At 39.3% G+C, this 23,206-nt stretch overlaps 1 protein-coding gene across 1 annotated transcript in view; it reads right to left on the reverse strand.

Annotated features, from left to right (window-relative positions):
* LOC124805050 (centrosomal protein of 97 kDa) overlaps positions 1–23,206 on the reverse strand; it is a 195,190-nt gene that overhangs the window by 69,071 nt on the left and 102,913 nt on the right. The window contains exons 10-12 of the mRNA XM_047265473.1: positions 19,672–20,049; positions 18,885–18,977; positions 10,846–10,963 (exon numbers count right to left, since the gene is read on the reverse strand). Coding sequence (XP_047121429.1) covers positions 10,846–10,963; positions 18,885–18,977; positions 19,672–20,049 — 589 coding nt within the window. The remainder of the gene's footprint in view (positions 1–10,845; positions 10,964–18,884; positions 18,978–19,671; positions 20,050–23,206) is intronic.

The following is a 23,206-nucleotide window of genomic DNA, read 5'->3' on the forward strand; positions in this document are numbered from 1 at the left end:
TCACTCACATCATTCAACCTGCACTGAGAGCAAGCAGTAAAAGAAATCAAGGAGACATCTTAATAGGGAAAATGTGAAATAACTGATGGCAGAAGTAAAGAAGACTGGCAATGCCAAGACAAGTTTTCCTGGAAGAGAAATATGTTGATGTCAAATGTAAATTTAATAGTGAGGAAGTTTTTTTGAAAGTATTTCAATTGTAGCTTTATATGGAAGTGAAATGTTTATAATAAGCAAAACAGAAAAAAAAATATTTTCAAAGGTGGTGCAATAGAAGTACTCTGAAAACCAGGTACTGTAAGTAGATCAAGATACTAACAAAGATATACTGAATCAAAATGGGTAGGAAAGAGCTTTATGGCACAATTTGATTAGGCATGAACACAGTAAGAGGGTTCAAATGTATATTACAAAGTGGATATTTCGGAACCCAATACCAGTTGCAGGTTGCCTATCTAATAGCTTCCAGGGACAACAAAAATTTGCTTTTGATATTTCATGTAATTATTGCCCAAATTTAAAACAGACATAAACTGCTCATTAAGAGTTATAGTTTTACTACTTCCAACAAATATTACATGCAATTTCAAACTTTTATGAAACTTTTTCTCTCCGACACTCCCACAAAGAGATGAAAGGAAAAAGTTTCTCACTTAACTACATTTTCTAGACACAAAGGAATTAAAGACATTAGCTGTCGGTGGGCACTGATTTATACCAATGGGACAAGCTGAAAATTTGTGCCATGTCAGGATTTGCAACCAAACCTCCTGCTTACTAGGTAGCTGCGCTGACCACTATGCCATTCGGACACAGTGGTCTCCACAACCACATGGACTACCCTACCATGTCGTCCGTCAAAAACAAGCACTTGCACTTGCCCATGAAAGGCAAAGGTACCAAGTTCGAGTTTCGATCTGGCACACAGTTTTAATCTGCCAGGAAGTTTAATATCAGCACACACTCCGCTGTAGAGTGAAAATTTCGTTCTAGAAACATCCCCCAGGCTGTGGCTAAGCCATGTCTCCGGAATATCCTTTGTTCCAGGAGTGCTAGTTCTGCAAGGTTCGCAGGAGAGCTTCTGTGAAGTTTGGAAGGCAGGAGACGAGGTAGTGGCGGAATTAAAGCTGTGAGGACGGGGCATTAGTGGTGTTTGGGTAGCTCAGTTGGTAGAGCACTTGCCCGCAAAAGGCAAAGGTCCCGAGTTCGAGTCTTGGTCCGGCACACAGTTTTAATCTGCCAGGAAGTTTCACAAATTATCAACTAATACCACACACTACCGATGTAGTGCCCTGCTCACTGGCCTCATTACTTGCAGCATCTCGCCAATTGCCATTAAGAGTTCGAGCTTGGTATGCATCTGTACTGAAGGTATAACTGGCTGTCATCACCTTAATTATATGCATGTCATGTCTGAAAGAATGGACACCACATATATGTACTACATTTTGTCCTTTCATGCAGAAAATCTTCAGCATCAAACATGCTGTTTTAATTTATTAATTCTTTACTACAAACTCTATTTGCAACCCAGTTTACAGACAGTATCCACATATACCACTGACTGTAGCTGCACAATTACATCACTGTTTGATGCATAGTTCAGGAGATATGACGTGAAACATTGAGACTTGTGAAAAATTTTCTTCTGCTTAAAAAGGAGTGCAAATTAGCCAGGCTATATTCACCCTGTGTTTTATAACGACTGTGCTCAGTGACTTCCAACACACTTTAAATACAATTTCAAATCTCTTCTAAATTTTCTCTCTCTTACAGGCCTATTTTAAATATTTAACACGTTAACTCATTCGTTAATGTACAGTGAGTAGCTATGTGGATGTGACAGACTTCCACAAGACAAATTATCATGGAGAGCAGCATCATACTAGTCTTCTGACTGAAGGCAGAAGCAGCAGCAGCAGCAGCAGCAGCAGCAGCAGCAGCAACAACAACAAAACTATGACAAAAAAGAGTACTTTTTATAAAAACCAGCTATCTGGAACTAGTAATGATTGCACAAAACTGAAGCACAGAAACTTAATGAAACACTGTTTTGCCTAGTACTGTAGTTTCCTTATGTGGACTGTGTTGTACATCACTACATCAAACACTGTTCCTTTAAACTTCCTGTGTGATTGCATTCTGTCATGAAACAACATTACCTATTATGGGGGGGGAATCCCCATTGTCACTGCAACAATTGCCATGAAATACTGGAAACTAGTAAGTGCCCTTCCCACAGATCCATGAGCCACAATCAAACTGTAATTCTGAAACACAGTTAAAGCTCTTATTACCAGTTTTTGGTCAAGTGATGGTAAATGGATCATGTTGCAATACTGGTTCACATAATCAGGTGTGCGCATGTATAAAGCAAAACACCTTCTTTCCTTCGTATGTGGGCTGTGTGGTTTTTACAGACCCAATACTAAGTTGGGTGCTAGCTGGTTGGTTTGGGAAGTAAAGGGGGCAAACTATGGGGTCACCAATCCCTCTTTTCTCATTTAAAAAGTTCTCGAGTTAAACAGCCCAAAAAGGAATCGCAGAAAGTAAAAGGTGTAAAACTAACATTGAATCGCATTGAAAGACAAAACTACATAAGCTTACAGAAAGGGGAAAACATACACTAAAAGGAAAAGATAATGGAAAGTATTAAAGTAGCATAGCAGATGGCCTGGGCGCTCGTTCACAAAAATAAAAAAGGATGAACCAGCCACCCTACACACACTAAAATCTCAAGCCTGAAAGACAAGCTTAGAGGATCAAATATAGGGAAAAGATGAACACCAAGGTGAACAAACAGCAAAGAAAGTGTGAGGAAGAGTTAAAATAGAGGGAGGGTGGAGGCCTTAGATTGTGTGATAAATTAAGTGGGCATTGAACATCAGTCCCAAAAAGCGGTAAGTCTCCACTTCATAAAGTAGTTGGTCATTGAGGTAAAGTTCTGGATATGGGTGGACACTATGACGACAACCGTGCATGATGCAAGTCTTGGCGGCTGAAACATGAAAGCCATGAGTGAGGGCCCACAACTGCTGCTTCCATATGGCTCCCTGCAACTGGAGTTCAGACACACCAATGGAAGCGGAACAGAAGGAAATACAAATATCATCAGCACATAGGAGAGGAGATACTGAGGACCCTAACTCTAGAGCGAGGCCATTAATGACAATTAAAAAGAGTGGGACACTAAGGACAGAGCCCCGCAGGACCCCATTCTCTTGTATATGGGGCGCAGTGTGGGAAGCACTGCCGCAGCGACCCCACTCATGCAAAGTAGCGAGGATGTGGTGTCAAAAGGCGTATCGAATGGCAGACTCCAGGTGCACAAAGTTGTCAACAGTGGAGTGCCCTTGGCGAAAACTGCCCTTGTACTGAGCCAGAAGGCCCCAAACTCTAGGAGCCAACACGATCGCCAACTCACCATACATTCAAACAGCTTGCACAGAACGTTGGTGAGGTTGATAGGAGGATAGCTATCCACATCTAGCGGGTTCTTACCAGGCTTTAGCACTAGAACAATGACACTTTCCCACCACTGCGATGGAAATTCGCCATCGCTCCAGATACGGATGAAGACGGCAAGAAGGTGGCGCTGGTAATCCACTGACAGTTGTTTAATCATTTTGGAATGAATATGGTCTGGGCCAGGGGATGTGTCAGGACATTTGGAAAGGGCACTGAGAAATTCCCATTCACTGAACGGAGCATTATATGGCTCAGGGTGGCTTGGAGCAAAAGAGAGATGATGATGTTCCACCTGCTGTTTGAGGAGACAAAAGGTGGGGCAGTAATTTGCAGGCGCAGAGGCGCAAGCATAATGTTCAGCAAGACACTCTGCAATTATGCCTCAATTGGCAGGTACACCTCCATGTGTGGAAATTTCAGTATCAGGTACACTGCAGGGTCTGATAGCTGTCAAGTCATCTGAGCTTGGTAAAATTGGGAAGGAGAGCTTCGTGCTCCAATGGTGGAGAGGTATCATTCCCAACATTCCTGCTTCCACTGTTTGATGAGTAGGCGCTTATGATGTTGGAGGACCCTCCTATGGTCTCTAATGGCTGCAGTGATTTCTGGCAACCACCAAGGTATGGACTTCAGCCAGGAACAACCTGGTGAATAAGGGACTGCCGATTCAGCTGATGGTGTGGATCACCTCATCAGTGTTGCCATGCAATGGAGATTCAACAGTGGTAGCGGAGGTGAAAAAATCCCAGTCAGCCTTGGTAAGAGCCCACCAAAGTGGAAAGTGGTCACTAGCAGACAAGTTGTCATGAGCTCCCCAGTGGATAGAGGGGGAGAAGGCCAGGACTGCCAACAGAGAGATCATTTGCCAAGTAATATGCCAAGTGTCACACTGAAGTGAGTGGGGGCACATGTATGAAGGAGGCAAAGGTCGAGTTGAGTTAGTAGGTCCTCAACATCTTTACCACAGCCAGTGACCTTGGTTTCACCCCAAAAAGAGTTATGGGTGTTAAAATCACCCAGACGAAGAAAAGGTGGGGGAGTTGCGAAATTAGTGCAGCCTACACATGGGGTTGCACTTCACCATCTGGAGGGAGGTAGATGTTACAGATGGTAATTTCCTGCGTTGTCTTCATCCTGACAGCCACAGCTTCTAAAGGTGTGTGAAGGGGGCACAGGTTTGCTCCAGACAGAGGAAAGGACCTAGATAAAAACTCCACCTGACAGTCTGTCACAGTCACTAGTGTTTTTGTAGTACCCTCCATAGTCACAAAGGACGGGGGTCCGCACTGTGAGAAACCAGGTTTCCTTGAAGGGCAGTGCCAAAAGCAGGTGTAACACTTAAAGAGTTGTCATAACTCAGCCAGGTAGGAGAAGAAAACCACTGTAGTTCCACTGGAGGATACCACTTTTGGTAGTCGGGGAAGGCATGAAGTGACCAAGAAGGCAGTTTATGCCTCAGCATCACCTGCTGCCACCGGTTGAGTATTTGTATCAATTTCCACTGCGGGTGAGGTGTTGGCAATATCCAGGTCCTCAGGGGACGCTAAAATCTCCACCTCATCCTCAGACACAGAACTTGTAGGGAGTGGCGATGTTGGGGCCACCGGAGGGTCCCATTTCTTAGTAGACTACTTCTTCGTCTGCTTGTTCTCTCGTTTCTCTATAGGGGCTTGCTGGGGGGACTTCTCCAAAGTCGCTTCAGGCATGGAGGAAGACCGTGAAGCCCTTCATCCAGCAGCTTGTGGGTCCTTCAGCCACTGGCGAGTGTCCACATTTGCATTAGTGGAGACCTTGGAAGGGAGAGAGGGAGAGTCCCAAGCGACCCCTTCAGTGCGAGAGGAGGCGGAGGAGACTGTAGTCTATCCATCTGTGGGATGTGGACTGATGTCTCTGGCACTTGGAGGGGTATTGCTCTCAAAGTAGGTGCTTTGGGAGCAACAGAAGAAGAGATGCATCCAACCGCCAAGGTTGATGTTGACGTAGATACAGCATACATAGATGTCGAGGGGTGGAGTGCAACTGTTCAAATTTACATCTAGCCACTTGGTAAGTCAGCCGGTCCAGCATATTGTACTCTATAATTTTCTGCTCCTTTAGGAGTACCGTGCAGTCTGGCATGAAGGGAGAGGTGCTCTGAACAGCTGACCCAAGTGGGAGGAGGTGCACATGGAGTATTGGGACACAGTGGACGACCGCAGTCTCAACATGTGCCCGACACTTAAAGCACAACATAGGGTGGCGGACGTTTGGCTTTATGTAACATGACCTTTTCAGGCAATTAATCACCCTCAAAGACCTAGATGAAAGCACTGGTAGCAACCCTATTTTCTTTGGGTCCCCTATAGACCCGCCAGATGAAGTAAACACCTTGTCTAAATTGGCACAGAGCTTGTCGTCAGACTGCAAGAGAAGATCACGATGGAAAATAAGACCCTGGACCACGTTGAGGCTTTTATGGGGGGGTGACAGAAACGGGACTATCACCCTGCTGGTCACAGGTGAGCAACGCCCGGGACTGGGCTGGAGATGCTGTCTGAATGAGGACTGCCCCACTTCTCATTTTCGACAGTGTAGCCACTTCTCCAAATTTGTCCTAAAGGTATTTGACAAAAAATAGAGGCTTTGCAGCCAGAAAGGAGTCCCCAACCATTCTGCTGCAGATTAAATACCTTGGCAAATAAGACTCGCTCTTTTCCACAGTTCTACGTTCCTCCAATGGTATGGCTAGGGAGGGGAATGATTTGGGGTAATATCTCTCAGCATTAAAGTTGATTTTTCCTTTTTTGGGACTGCTGTGGGTCATCCGCACTGATGGCACCCAGTCCTACCAGGGGCTCTCTCCACGGCCACCACCTGGCTACAGCAAAGGCCACATGGTGTGATGGCCATCGCCGGGAGTCCCAATGCCCCAACAAGATGGGAATCTGCTCCTTGGCATACATAGGGAGATTGCAGCTCAGGCATCAGCAGTGCAATCCCTGTGTTGTTAACCACAATGGACTGGCTACTGTGCTGGACATTGGATGCCAAGGAATCCAATATTGTCCTGGGGATGAAAGAGGACAGTGGACTAGGGAAGCAGATGATGTACCCTGTAAGCTGTCTTTGCCCAGATAACTGGATTGCACATGGAGTTGCAGATCCAGGACAATATGAGGTGCAGAAGGTCTAATTGCACACTGGATATATGGCACACCACATAAGGCGTCCTTCCCCAAATGGCCCGTGCTTCAGATAATTTTGAAACGTGTAGGTCAAACCCTGAAAGGGGACAATAACTGATTAGGGCAAAAAGTTTCTTTTGGAGGGTAACCTCAAAACCACACCAGACAGACATTCTGTTCTTCTTTAGGGAGTATATACATCCTCAAGTGAGGATATTCCAACCAAAGATACTTCTCTGAAAGAAAAATAACCATAGCAATTATTCAATCTCAAGTGCAGTAGGTCGAGACACTGTCCATTGGGCTGTAACTTGTAATGAAAATGACAACTGCAAATGTAGCAGTATCCACGTTGACAATGATGGAAGGCAAATAAACGTAAATGAGGAGATCCCATGCAGCAGAATGTGCCTACTAATGATGTATAAAATAATATTCCTGAATCAGATAGAAATCAGTTATTTAAAAAGAGGACAAAACAGAGATGGAAACATTAGTACAGAAACCACAATAGGAAGACCAGGAACAAATGTTGCATCCAAAACAAGGACTACTTTACTCAAAGAAATGTCTTCCAAGAAGCTAAAAAGTTCCAATGTCTTCTGTCCCTGCAAATGTTTCGAAAGAGAGAGGACATTGCTAGGAAAGAATGTGACAAATATTATAATGCTGAATCTTCTGATGCCCAGCAGGCATATTTGCTCATTGTTTTCCGATTTCGAAAACATCAAGCAAAGAAAGTTTAGTAGGTTATATGGACTGTGTGGAGAGGTCATATTTAAACTATTCTTTTTACGGGCATTAAGGATATCAAGTTGTAAAGTAAATAATGCTTTGCAAAAAACAAAATGCCCTGTAGGGCTTTGTGATTGTCGTGGAGCAGGTGGTGGAAAAATAAAATTGGTGCTACTAGTCTACAGGAGATAATTTAATACATTAAGAAAGTCCCCAAATATAAATCTTTAATGTTATTTGTAGTGTTGAAATTGTTTTGTGTTTCAAAAAATCAATGAAAGATATTCCCCAGCAACAATAATGACAGTTTTCTCACCTTCAGTATGTTTTTCAATAATGTTTAGCTTAGAAAACATTTACCATTTATTTGACCTTTGATTACAATATACTGCACCTCATCAAGTTGTGAAAGCCATGGTTCACTAATAATGCCTTATTGTTACAATAGGTCTAATGCCGTGTTTGTTATGCATAACGAGACCAACAGATTTTCAAGTCTTTTAGTCTATTGATGCATAACAGAAGCTTATGAGCGGCAGTTGAATATATATAGGCTAACAATAATTTTCATTATTTTTTCATGTTGTTTAGAATGTAATTACACTGAGGTTCCACTCTTAACTGAAACAGTACTAAGCATGTTTCAGTATAAAAAAGGTTCAACAATGTTACATTTTGAAAGGAGTGGAAAATTTGGGCTCCACTATCTCACTATGATATTTTGGCACTTGGTCCAATGATTACTGTCCACATATGTTAACACTTCCAATACCTGTGTACATTAAAATATAAAAAAATCACAGAATAACTGTACACAAACAAATTATACCCTTCTATGAAAGAAACGGATCAAACCTCTGGCAATAACATTTGTAGATTTTAAGAAGACATATGACTGTCTCCACAGACCTTCGGTATTAAAAATTTTAAGAAATCTAGGACTCCATCCAAAACTAATTAAAATAACACAACTCACTCTAACCAACACCAAATCAAAAGTGAAGTTTAGAGGAGAAATTTCGGAACCATTCCTCATAAAAACAGGCTTAAGACAAGGTGACTGCCTATCACCATTACTGTTGAACTGTGCACTGGAGTACATAATGAGAGAATGGTACAAGGACAGTCCAAAGATAAGAACTGGAAGTGTAAAAGTGGATATTAGCTTAAACTGCTTGGGATTCACTGATGATCCTGCTCTCCTAGCCAACACCGTTCAAGAGGCCAGGCAACAAGTGAAATCACTACATGAAATAGCAGAGAAAGTAGGCCTTAGAATATCATTTGAAAAAAAAACAGATATTATGCTAACTGATCCACCACTTGCAAAGAAAATTACAATATGAGAACAGGAAATCAAAATTGTTGATAAATTTCAATATTTAGGCGAAATAATAACATACAATCTAAATGGGAAGCCATCATGGCAGAATAGAATAAAAAAACTGAACTACACCAATTACATTACCAAAACTACGTACAACAAAAAAAGCCTATCTATAGATGCAAAATTGAAACACTATAAAACAGTTACACAACCAGAAATAACATGTTGTTGTTGTTGTTGTTGTTGTTGTTGTTGTTGTCTTCAGTCCTGAGACTGGTTTGATGCAGCTCTCCATGCTACTCTATCCTGTGCAAGCTTCTTCATCTCCCAGTACCTACTGCAACCTACATCCTTCTGAATCTGCTTAGTGTATTCATCTCTTGGTCTCCCTCTACGATTTTTACCCTCCACGCTGCCCTCCAATGCTAAATTTGTGATCCCTTGATGCCTCAAAACATGTCCTACCAACCGATCCCTTCTTCTAGTCAAGTTGTGCCACAAACTTCTCTTCTCCCCAATCCTATTCAATAGCTCCTCATTAGTTACATGATCTACCCACCTTATCTTCAGCATTCTTCTGTAGCACCACATTTCGAAAGCTTCTATTCTCTTCTTGTCCAAACTAGTTATCGTCCATGTTTCACTTCCATACATGGCTACACTCCATACAAATACTTTCAGAAACGACTTCCTGACACTTAAATCTATACTCGATGTTAACAAATTTCTCTTCTTGAGAAACGCTTTCCTTGCCATTGCCAGTCTACATTTTATATCCTCTCTAACATATGCAGCTGAAACTATCTTCAAAACAACTAATACAGCAGAAATTGACAGAATACTAAAAATAGAAAGAAGAATAATTAGGACATGTATAAATAAACCGTATAAATAAATGGACATTGGAGAATAACATCAAATGAAACAGTATGTAAGAAAATAGAACCAGTCATGAGCACGATCAGGAAGAAACGCATCTCATTCTTTGGACATCTGATGATAACTCCAGAAAACAGAATTAGTAAAAAAATAATAAAAAAACTGTGGAATAGCAAGAGCGACATTAAATGGATCACAGAAATTAAGGAAGATATAAAAGAACTCCAAATTACAGTAGATGACCTAAAAAACAAGACAGAGAAAACCAGAATACTGCAAGACCCGCAAACCAGACTACAAATGAAAATCAAAAAAAGGAGTACAGGAAGAGTGGTCTCAGATGAAGAAAGAAAGAAAATATCTGAAAGAATGAAGAAATACTGGGCAGACAGAAGAGCAAAACACCTTTCATATAAGAATAGACTCTAATAATTATATTACCTAAATATCATATTAAGTTACTGTAGAGCCAAATTGTATCCCTGTATAACAACTTGTTTACAACTTTGTATTTTTTGACTAAAGTGGTCCAATGAAGGCCATAAAATGAAATTAAAATAAATAAATAAATAAATAAAAATACTCTTCTATGTACTACAAGGTTACTATTATTAAGATAATAGTTTCCTGTCAGTTTCAAATGAGATCTGTACGCTGTAAGTGATGTCAATTTTTAAACTGATTATTATCAAATAGCTTTTAAATGATCTTTTTTCTCATGTACTGGAACATCAGATACAGTCACACACTGACTCGTAAGAAAAGGAGTAAATGAAAGACTGCAAAAGATTGTGTGTGGGAGTTCTGGCACTTTTTCACCACCTGAGATAATTCTTTAATTTGAAATGATGAGTAAATCAAAAATTATGGTACATTTTGTCATTGGCCATAATTTTACTCCCTGAAGTCTATGAAAGCAAGTTTCTTTATTTCCCATTTTTCCTTTTCCTAAGGAATAAGAAGCAAAACATTTTAATATTTTAAGGAAACAATTGTTATCATCTGCTTATAATGCAAATCAGCACATGTGCTGTGGCTGGGAGGTTTTTAAGTAACTAACTAAATAAACAAACAACTGTTCAAAAAATGGAAGCTACAGTCATATAACAAAGCAGATTACAGACTTTTGTCTATACATGATCATATGGTTGAATACAAAGAGCTCTCTCTCTCTCTCTCTCTCTCTCTCTCTCTCTCTCTCTCTCTGGCACTCATACACGTGGTACCACAAATATAGTATAGTTAATTTCACTGGCAAATGTGACAACTTACTGAATGTACTGGTGTGTTCTGGAATCATGAAGAGTGCGGTATATGGCCTGAACACTCTTGTTAAGATTGCGAGTCTGGTAACCGCGCCACATTCTTTGTATGCATGTTGCAGCTTTCTCTGTTAGGATACAAAAACTACAATTATTTTCTGCATTAAATCACACAAGATAAATATTCATGGATAAAGCAAATAGTGCACGCTGGTACAATCAGCTTCTCTCCTGGTATTTACTTCTAGTTATTTGAAGAGGCTGTTGTGTCATGAATTATGATTTGCTTTGTATAAATCCTGATATAACAGCAGGATTTTAGAAGTTACTAGAATAGTTCTGTATGTCTGTTGATCCTTTGCTCTTCAAGGAGGCAATATTTCTTTCCTTCATTCCATGGCTTTAGCTACAAATCACTGCAGCCTAACATTCAGTAATACTCACTGATGAGTTTTGCAGTAAATTCTTGTCTGTTCATATATTTCCTCAGTAAGTATATAAGAATGTCTCTGTATTAGTACATATTTCATCGATCTTTCATTGTTATATTACAAACTTTATTGATTTTAGCACACATTTTGTTGATTTCGATCTAAAACAAGCTATTTTAGATTTCTTAATTATTCTGCTCAATATTCTGAAGACTTATTTGTCTAGAGTTAACTGAGTGGAGTTGTCAATGTTTTTGATGTAACATATCATTCTTAAATTTATTTATTTATTTGTTCTTTGAATCATTTTTTACAGGACATGCACATGGAGATGCACAGACATACAATTGGTATTGGACAATTCATAGCATCTGTGATGGTTTGACAACATGAGGTGAAGTGATTGGAATGTATGAGGGCTGTTCAAAAAGTAACTTAACTTTTCAAATTGCACGGCCAACGTACATTCGATTATTGTTTTTTTTTCTGTTCTGTTGGTACACATGTCCTGAACATAAGTTCACAGTTTCAAGTGTACAGCATACTTCGTTTGTTTTTGAAAGATAGAAAGGTTAGACGTATTTTAGTGTGCTTGGCGATTTTCGATTATTATAAAAAATTGAGCAAAGAACTTGCATCAAATTTTGCGTGAAAAATCGAATCAAGTACTCTAAAACACTTGAAACTTTGACAGTGGCATATTGTGAGTCTGCTGTAAGTGAAAAACAATGTTTACAATTGATACAAGCTCTTCCAACATGGCTGAGAAGATGCCAATGACGAACCTTGCTCTGGACACTCCAGCATATAAACAACAGATAATAACATTGAAGCTGTGAAGAAAATTGTTTTGGAAAACTGTCGAATTACCATAAGAGAAGTTGCTGATGATGTTAGCATATTGGTCAACTCATGTCATGCAATTTTTTCAGATGTTTCGGATATGAGATGTGTGTCAGTGAAGTTTGTTCCAAAACTTCTCAATTTTGATCAGCAGAACTGTCACATGAGCATCACTTGAGCATCACTCAGGAGCTCTTGAATGATGTCAATGGCGATCCTGATTTGCTCAAAAGGGTCATAACCGGTGGTGAAACATGGGTTTACAGTTACGACATCAAAACCAACCAATGGAAGCATCCCAGAGAGCCATGACTGAAAAAAGCACGTCAAGTTCGATCACATGGCAAAGTTTTCAATTACTGCGGTCTAGTGCATCATGAATTTTTGTCTCACGGTCGTACAGTCAATAAGGATTATTACCTTGATGTTATGCGCTGTTTGTGAGAAGCAATACGCAAAAAAGTCCGGAATTGTGTAAAAACAATTCGTGGCTTTTGCATCATGATAATGCACCTTCTCATTCATCGTTGCTTGTGAGAGATTTTTTTGGGGGGAAAAAAAAAATCACGACAATCATACCTTAGCCACCATATTCACCAGATTTGGCACCCAGCGACGTTTTCCTCTCCCCAAAATTGAAGAGCCCTATGAAAGGATGAACATTTTTCAATGACTGAGTAAATAAAAGCTGCACTGCTGGAAGTACTCAAGGCTGTACCAAAAAGTGCTGATGAGAAGTACTTTGAGGATTGGAAGAAGTGTTGGACCAAGTGTATTCTATCTGAGGTGGTATTACTTTGAAGGGGACAACACATCTCATACACACGATTTTACAAAGTTACTAATTATTTTATTTCCATTTCTTTCTCACATATATAAAACACATGCCGTGTTGGCATACTTAAAGTACAGCATACATGTTGCATATTTTTAGATAGTATAAACACAAAAATATTTTGCATATATTTTACATTAATGTTTAGTTCTTGTACAAAAATTCATTCTTGCAACTGACTCATATTTCTTTTCACACATATGGGTCAAAAAATTCAGATGCTGTGTAAAAGCAATGATCTAGCAGCGGGGTTTCCAGAGGCTTATTAAACAAAGGCAGAAACTTCCTGTTCCTTATTTCTGGTGGCAGACTGTTGTATAGTTGGATGCTTTGGTTAAATGGTGAGTTTTTGAAGGTGGAGGTCCACATATTTTGTACATGGAGGTTTTTTTTTTTTTTTTTTTTATTTATTTTATCTTGTACCGCGATCATGAACATTCACATTTTTGTTGAGTTTAGTAATATTACTTCTTACATGTTTCTAATATGTAGAGACTGCCAAGAGGAAGAATGAGTGAACTTTGGAAGAGAGGTCTGCAGCTGTCAGCTGGCTTTGCCCTGTTCGTTATGCACTCAGCTCTCTTCTGGGTGAGGAGAATGTCTTTGCTGTGTGCAGAGTGTCCCCAGAATACAATACCATACCATTTTACACTATGAAATTGTCCATAGCAAGCAGTGCAGACAGTCTCTGTACTTGTGCAGTGTACAAGGATACGTAGGAACAGCACACTTAGTTCAGCTTATTATTTGTTTTGCTGATGTGTTTCCCACTTTAAACTGTCCTAAACCTAAAGGTGAAAAAAACTTTTTTTCTGATGTGGGGGATATAACAGAGCCATGCATTCCATGTGAAGTATAAATTTTGTGTTTCTTAGTTGGAAGTTTAGAAAGGTGGTTTTCTTTGTATTGACTATCAGATTACTTCTGTCAAACCAATCGCCCAGCTCATCTGCATTTTTAGTTACAGCCTCTTGCAGCTCATGGTCATTTCTACTGGTAAGGGGGATACTGGTGTCATCTGCAAAGAGTGTACTGGTAGTGGTACTTACATTCAATGGAAATTCCTTAATGTAAAGAAGGAACAGAACTGGTCCAAGTACTGAACCTTGGGGAACACCTTTTGCGATATAGTCATAGTCATAGAGTAGTTTCAATATATCCATGATCATTGTTTGTTACTGGTACTTTTTGTTTCCTGTTTGAGATACATGAACTGAACCAGTTCAAAGGAATGCCTATGATGCCACACAACGGTTGTTTGAGAAGTAGAATATTGTGATCAATGATATCAAATCCCTTTGACAAATCTACGAAGAGCCCAATTCCTTTTTGTCTTGTATAGAGCATCTAGGGTGGACTGTATGTATTCATACCCGTTGTTGTGGATTTATTATTCCTGAAGCCACACCGGGCATCTGTGAGGATTTCATTATTTTACAGAAAGTTTATTAATCTTTGATAGATCAGTTTCTCCCAAAGTTTACCAAACACAGGTATCAATGATATACGTCTGTATTTTCCCCACATTATTTTTCTCATCTTTCTTAACGACTGAGATAACTTTTGCCACTTTCACACTATCAGGAAATGTACCTGTCATCAGCGATGAGTTGTACACATTACAGAGGGGGACATTTGTGAAGTTCTTTAAGATGAAATCTGGAATGTCATCAATTCCACATGATAGATTGTTTTTAAGGCTCTTTGTGCTTAATATAATTTTGTCAGTAGTAGTTTCCCAGAAGAATATAGAGTCTATGAACTTTTTATTATATTTTGTCTATTGGGCGTGGGTGTTCATGTTCATGCTTTGTAGTAACTGGTTTACAATAGTTATGTAGTAATAGTTGAAAATAATTGCAACTGCTTGTGGATTAGCAACTATGGAATTATTTTGGGTCAGTGTTGTATTTTCATGTTCACAAGGCAGCTGATTTGTTTAATTTCTTATGATACTGAACACTGCCTTGGCTTTGTTTGAGGATGTTGCCACACAGTTGTCATTTGCCATTCATTTGGCTTGTGCTACAACTTTTTAAAGGATTTTGACATATTGCTTGACACATCTCTCTCTTGGGAGGGGGTGAGGTTGTCATTTTTAAATACTTCAGCAGGTCTCTCTTCCTTCTGCAGGAAATCCTTATGCCAGTTGTTACCCACGGCTTCTTTTTGGGTTCTTTTTATTTAATATGTTTTAATCTGAGAGTAAAAGCAACACTGAACTGATACAGGTAGCTATTTAAGAAAGATTCCATTTTTTGTCTGCATCATTTGCTTTGTGTACCATATTTCATTTTTCTGCTACCAGGGAATCGTTGAACATTTTCAAGGTATCTCCATTTCCACAGTAATCAATGATGTTCAGTGGATTCTTTGAGGAGATTCCTTTAAATGTTTTGAAAGGCAGCTTCATTATTGTTCTGTTTGATTACTAAACAAGTAGTACTCGACTTGATATCTATTTCACTACAAGTGTTTCAGATTCTCCATTTTGAAGATCTTGCATGGTATATCACATATTTAACATCTCATCATAACTGCAGCACAAGATCTCACCCACCTAGAATCTTTGCTGTACTAATCTACAAAATAAAAATATTCCCACTGGTTGCATTAAGAATGGCTGAAGTACTTCCTAATGGCAGTTTCAGGAATTCTTCATATAAAATTAACACATATGCTGTCCAACAATGTTGATTATACTTCTTGTTCCCATGTGACATGAACATTTATGTATAATGTACTTCTCACTATGTTAACAAGGTTAACATTACTCACGTAATTCTGTTTAATCAACATTTTAACTTCCACTATTATTATTATTGCCACTTGGTGTAACTAATTGTCTACACTCACTTTAACATTATCTGCAAAGAAAATACCTTGGAAAGCCTTATTATGACCTAAAAGAAAAGGTATGCCCCCAAAAAGGTTTACTCTTGTCTCTCCTTTAAACAAACCCACACTGTTAAAATGTAGTGTGCAGTAATATGTATGGTGTTTAAGCACATATTTAATTTCAGACAATATTTTTGGTTTGTTTTTTTGCAACAATGACTGAGTCACTGGACAGTACTGAAGAAGAACTGCCAAGTGGAAAGATAAGGTATATATTGAAACAATAGCAGATATTTCTAGTTGCTTGTTAGTGTGACAATTTATACATTTAAAATGTAAACAAAATTATGTATAAGCAGCATGTATATTTTTTCGTTAGTTGAATCATAGTAGGACCCAATTTCTGTTGAGGAACATGAAAAGGAAGCAGTGGTTGGGAAGGGAGTGAGACAGGGTTGTAGCCTCTCCCCAATGCTATTCAATCTGTATATTGAGTAAGCAGTAAAGGAAACAAAAGAAAAGTTCAGAGTAGCTATTAAAATCCATGGAGAAGAAATAAAAACTTTGAGGTTCGCCGATGACATTGTAATTCTGTCAGAGACAGCAAAGGACTTGGAAGAGCAATCGAACGGAATGGACAGTGTCTTGAAAGGAGGGTATAAGATGAACATCAACAAAAGCAAAACGAGGATAATGGAATGTAGTTGAATTAAGTCAGGTGATGGTGAGGGAATTAGATTAGGAAATGAGACACTTAAAGTAGTAAAGGAGTTTTGCTATTTAGGGAGCAAAATAACTGATGACGGTCGAAGTAGAGAGGATATAAAATGTAGACGGGCAATGGCAAGGAAAGCGTTTCTGAAGAAGAGAAATTTGTTAACATCGAGTATTTATTTAAATGTCAGGAAGTCGTTACTGAAAGTATTTGTATGGAGTATAGCCATGTATGGAAGTGAAACATGGACGATAAATAGTTTAGACAAGAAGAGAATAGAAGCTTTCAAAATGTGGTGCTACAGAAGAATGCTGAAGATTAGATGGGTAGATCACATAACTAATGAGGAGGTATTGAATAGAATTGGGAAGAAGATGAGTTTGTGGCACAACTTGACTAGAAGAAGGGATTGGTTGGTAGGACATGTTCTGAGGCATCAAGGGATCACCAATTTAGTACTGTAGTGCAGTGTGGAGGGTAAAAATCGTGGAGGGAGACCAAGAAACGAATACACTAAGCAGATTCAGAAGGATGTAGGCTGCATTAGGTACTGGGAGATGAAGAAGCTTGCACAGGATAGAGCAGCATGGAGAGCTGCATCAAACCAGTCTCAGAACTGAAGACCACAGCAGCAGCAGCAACAACAACAACAACAACAACACCTAAGTGTTGAGAGATAGTAAGAGATAGCACATATGACAAATTGAAGCTCATCATTAGTCACAAATGCTGTGAATCAAAATTTCATGATTTATGAGCTGCTGCTAGAGCTGTATCGATTGGCAAAGAATGTGCATTACTAATAGCCCTCAAAACCAAAATCAGAGTTCAGTGTCAGACACAATTTTGGACAGATACTGATGAGGCCACTAACTTGGAAGATTTCAAAAGAACCTCTTATCCTATTGCTGATGTGATTTGATTTTAGGAGCGAAACAATCTTTGAGCTCTGCATGTAGAAGAGCTAGAATTTTCATAACATACAGTCCCAACATTTCTGGGTGAAGGTAGTGATAGTTTAAAAGAATTCAAGCATCATTATGAAGGCAAATGTGGTTTTTGGAATTACAGAAGTTGAGGATGAAATAATCTACGTAGGTGGATGAACTTTAAGGGGGTGTAAACGAACCATTTTAACAGAACTGTGAAACAAACTCTTAAAATGTTAAGGAATCTTATACTATAAATGGAATCAGTACATAGATATGAGTTAATGAATTTGCTATTCTTAGTTCAGAGCATCATTTCAAAAAAACGTACGCCATAATGTTGGTTCAAATTGATGTTCATTCTGTTCTGCGTATTATAGTGACTTTTACATACATGTTATGAATTCAGGGAGAAATATAATTCTCAGTTATATGAATACCTCATACGTGCTCCTTGATAATCCTTCATGAGTTTGAAAACTTCTGTTGTAGAGCACAAGGCAAAGCTTAAGTATGAGACTGTTGGGTTCAACGTAAAGCAAAACTGTCTTCACTGATTGTAGGTATGGAGACAAAAGCAAAGGTATTTTTCAGTTTGTGAAATGTCAGAATTCTTATCAATTACAGTAGCAAATAATGGTCACTGTTTTGCTGAATAACTGTGCCAAGGAAGAAAGTGGAATGTTATCCATAATAAGAAGTTTGATGGGATATTGTATATAATAATTAAAATGGATTTGGATTTTAAAGCTAAATATTTGTTCCTGTGGGACAATATTTATTCATTTAATTTATCTACCACATCACAGATTTCAGAGCTATTTCCCACTCACAGTTCCAATAACATAAGTAATAAAAAGATCGAAAAAATTGTGGCTAACGACAGCAAATAATTTGATGCTGGAAACAAAAACAGAGGTGCTGTTTGCAATGATAACTGTCAGTGGTGAAACAGAGAAGAATGAGATTAAGAACTTATGTAACACATCAAAGCAAGAAAGCCAAACAACTGTAATCACTGCAGAACTTTTCAGCAAAGCCTGTTTGTCTCACAAAATAAATAAATGTGTACCTGTGTCAAAATGTTTTAAATATTACAAACAGAAACACCCTTCTGTTGTCTTTCAATTATGCAAATCTTGTGCATGTCTTGCCAGTTATATGATTCTAATGAAGTACACAAGAGAGACTTAGTTTCTTCCCACACAGGAAAGAATTTCTTTCACGAGGACTCATTTATGGGGTATTCATTTACAAAATGCTATGATCTTGATTCCACAAGCTTGGTTTCTTCTTAGTGCTAAAATTAAGACATGAGCGAAATTACATTTTTGCATTTTCCTTCTTCACTGAGTTCACACAAACTGTATACAGAGCTGAAACTAACAACCACAGAATAATAAAGAAACATGTTAGTGTATTACTATAAATTATGGAGTATTTAGATGTCTTGCTTACCCTGTTGGATGTCAACTGTCATTCCTTGACCGACTTCTGAGTTCGACTGTACCCCATTGGTGTTCTTCCACTGGCTGCATTCAGTTGCTGGACCTAAAATGGATATGCAAATCAAAAAGAGTGTCACCAATACAGCATATTATTAAAAATAACACAAAGAGGGGGGAGACAAGGAAGGAGGAATGACAGAGGGGTAGGGGGGGGGGGGGGCGGGGAGCAGGGATGAGTTGGGACAGAGGGAGGATGTAGGTGGAGGGTGAGTTATGGGAAAGGGTAAGTATGGGGAGAATGGAGAGAAGGGAGTGAGGAACAGAGAGAGAAAAGAAGGAAGGAAGGAAGGAAGGAAGGAAGGAAGGAAGGAAGGGAGGGAGTGGGGGAAAAGGGAAAAGACAGTGAGGGAGAGAGGGAAGAGAAAGAATGGGAAGGTAGACGCGAGAGTGTGAAGATAGGGGAGAGAGGAGAGTGGGACAGAGCAGAGGAGGGGAGGAGGAGGAGGAGGAGGAGGAGGAGGAGGGAGGGAGATGCAGCATGCAGGTGGCGCATGAAGCAGGGGAAGCAGGGAACAGGTGGAAGGGGAGGGGGGAAAAGGCTGGGAGGTTGGGGAAGAGTGGTGGGCAGGAAGTGAGAGTGAATGGCTGATGGTTGGTGGATGGGAGTGAGTGTGGGAGCAGTTGAGAGAGTTTGGATGCAGATGACAAGAACAAAAGGGAAAAAGAGAGAAAGAGAGAGAGAGAGAGAGAGAGAGAGAGAGAGAGAGAGAGAGAGAGATTATATGACCATTAATTACCAGGAGCTGAGAGATCTGCTGGAGGCACAGCATCTTTTCTTTGCCAGCGCTCTTGTGCTCTGTGTCTTATTGTTTCTAGTTTGGATGCAGACATTTCACTATCATCATCGCTACTATTGCTAACGCGAATGCGACGTGGTGAACCATGCCGTCCACTTCCAGCACCGCCCCTTCGTGGTCTTGCTCTTGGGCTAGAGTGCGCACTCTGGCAACGTTCTGGAGATCCTTTCCCTCCAGGGGGTCGAACTCTATGTGGCCGACCAAGTATTGCTGCAGTCACTGGTCGATAGTCTGGGCTCATCAGAGATTCTGGTACAGGAACCAGCTTAGTTGCAGCTTGAAGTGGGCAACCACTGTTAGCATCAGCATCCACAACACCTTTAACAATAAAGTTTATGGAAGTTAATGAGTGGAAAATAACCATTATGGATGAAAGTTTTACAGGGGCAGAAAAAATCTGATATGTTGAGGTTTGATTTCTCATTGATCCTACAGTGCTTATGATGTCATTTTTTTTACACACTGCAAAATGCTATTTGAACTTTTTTTCACATTGCTCTTCATCTATATGACTGCCCTGAAGTTCACAGTTAAGAGCGTTGCAAATGGTTCATAAAACGATGTTCAAGCTATTTTTCTAACATGCCACTCGAACAGCACACGGCAAAAACCAACACTTAAATCTTTCTGTACGAGCTGTGTTTTATTTTATAATGAAGCTCACTTCTCCCTGTGTAGGTGGGAGCCAACAAAATATTTTTGCATTCGGTGGAGAAAGCTGGTGACTGAAATTTCAGGGAAAGATCCTACCACAGCAAAAAATGTCTTTGTTTTAATTATAGCCACCCCAACTTGAGCATTATATCGGTGACACTCTCTCCCTATTTTGCAATAATAGAATATGAGCTCCCCTTCTTTGTACTCTTCTAATGGTCTCTGTCAATACTACCTTATGCGGATCACATACCACACAACAATACTCCACAAGAGGAAATATAGCATAGTGTAGATCTCTTGCACCTTTAAAGTGATCTGCCAATAAAACACAGTCTTCAGTTCACTTTCATCACAATATTATGTATGTGACTGTTTCAGTTTAAATAATTCAAAATTTTAATCCTTAAGTATCTAGTCGAATTTACAGCCTTTAGATTTGTGTGATATGTCATATAACAAAAAAATAAAGTGAATTCCTTGTAGTACTCATGTGGATGACTTCACTCTCTTCATCATTTAGTGTCAATGGCACCTTTTGGATAATATACATACCCCATATAAATAATTTTGTAATTTGTTTTGATCTTCTGATGAGTAAATGTGATGGTAAATGACAGCATCATACGCAAACAATCTAAGAGGCCTGCTCAGATTGTCTCCTAAACTGTGTATATACATTAGAGACAGCAGAGGGCATACAACACTTCCTTGGGGAACACCAGATACCACTTCTGTTTTACTAAATATGACTTCCCAACAGTTACTATGAAATGTGACTTTTCTGAAATGAAATTGAAACTATAGTTGCATAATTGAACTGATACTCAGTCGGCCCACAATTTGCTTAAAAGCTGCTTTTGAGGAATGGTGTCAAAAGCCATCTGGAAATCTAGAAATATGGTATCAGTTTGAGATTCTCTGTTGATAGCACTCATTACTTTGAATAAAGAGCTAGTAGTGTTTCAGAATGATATTTACCAAATCCATGCAGATAATTTGTAAATAGATTGTTTTCACCCAAATAATTTGTAATTTTCGACCACATGGTATGTACAAAACCCTACTACAAATCGACATCAATAATATGAGTCTGTAATCCTGTGGATTACACCTATTTCCTTTCCTAATTAATGGTGTACCTGTGCAACTTTCCAATCCTTAGCTATGGACCTTTCATTAAACGAATGGTTGTATATGATTGCAAAGTGCAATTGGTATACAATTTCAACTGGAAGACTTGCCTTTATTAAGTGATTTAAGCTGCTGGTCTACACTGAGGATATCTACTTCTAAGTTAATCATATTGACAGTTGTTCTCGATTCAATTCCTGTGTCAATATACATGTCCATTCTATGCCTTATAAATTGAACCAGTTGCCAAGTATGAGGAAAGAAATGGCATACACTTGCAATATAACATCATCTCAAGGACTTTCGTGTTCAAAAATCAATATTCTTATTTAACTGCCTTTTGCTTTCAAAGCTTCCAAAGCAAAACAAATAAGGTTTTTTTTTAAACAAACTAAGTCTGGAAAGTGTTCTTTTCAGAATAAAAGAAACTTTTAACTGATCCTATGTGAAATGAAATTTTAACACACCACCTTAGATCAAATACATATTAAGTATTAGTGTTTAAAAAAAGCTTACTGGGAGTAAAATAGTAAGCCTGCATATAGCTCTTGTGAGTTGTCATGATGGCGCTTTATGTTAATTGCCCTAATGTCAGATCAAATATTGGAATTACACAATGAAATACTATTAATGCAAATAGCAGAAATGGAAGTACCAAATAAATTATGTAACATAAAGAATCAAAGAACACACAAATATGAAGAATTTCACAAAAATATAGATGCTAGCTTGCAGATTTGTGGATCCAAAACTGGAATGTTGAAATAAATAGTAAACTCATCAACTGATACTGCTATTTGCATGTGAATGTGTCAAAAGGTGTTGAGGTTCTGGAGGAATGTGGATAGGGCATCATCACCCTCGATTCAGATCATGAAGATGTAATCAATGAATCTGAACCAAGTGAGGGGTTTGCGATTCTGGGTATTCAGGAAGGATTCCTCTAGATGGCTCATAAATGGGTTGGCACACGATAGTGCCATGCAGGTGCCCATAGGCATTTCTTTGTAGGTGATGCCTTCAAAGGAGAAATAATTGTGGGTGACTAGGAAGGATGGTGTAGGTTTGGAATACATTGGCACTGGGAAAGGTACTGTTCAACATCAGTAGGAACGTGAGCATTAGGGATGTTAGTGTAAAGGGAGATGGCATCAATAGTGACGAGCAGGGCACCATGTGATACAGGAACAGGAACTGTGGAGAGTTGGCGGAGGAAATGGTTGGTACCTTTTATGCAGGAAGGTGGGTTGCGGGTAATTGGCTTACGGTGTTGGTCTACAAGAGCAGAGGTTATCTCAGTGGGGGTACATAACTGGCCACAATGGGGCATCATGGGTGTTTGGACTTATGGGCTTTAGGAAGCCTGTAGAAGGTTGGAGAGTGTGGACTGGTATGGGTAAGGAGAGAGATGGACTCCAGGGAGTGGTCCTGGGTTGGGCCTAAAGATTTGAGGAGAGTCTGTAGGTCTTGCTGGATTTCTAGAATGGGGTTACTGTGGCAGGGTTTGCAGGTAGATGAATCTGACAGCGGGCGGAGTCCTTCTGCCAGGTAATCCTTGCAGTTCAAAACAACAGTGATGGAGCCTTTGTCAGCAGGTAGGATTATGACATTGAGATCAGTTTTTAGGTAGTGAATTGCAGTTCTTTCTATGGATGTAAAGTTAGTTTGCATGTTCAGGGATTTGGAG

This window comes from Schistocerca piceifrons, chromosome 7, assembly GCF_021461385.2.
Source record: "Schistocerca piceifrons isolate TAMUIC-IGC-003096 chromosome 7, iqSchPice1.1, whole genome shotgun sequence".
Lineage (NCBI taxonomy): Eukaryota > Metazoa > Arthropoda > Insecta > Orthoptera > Acrididae > Schistocerca > Schistocerca piceifrons.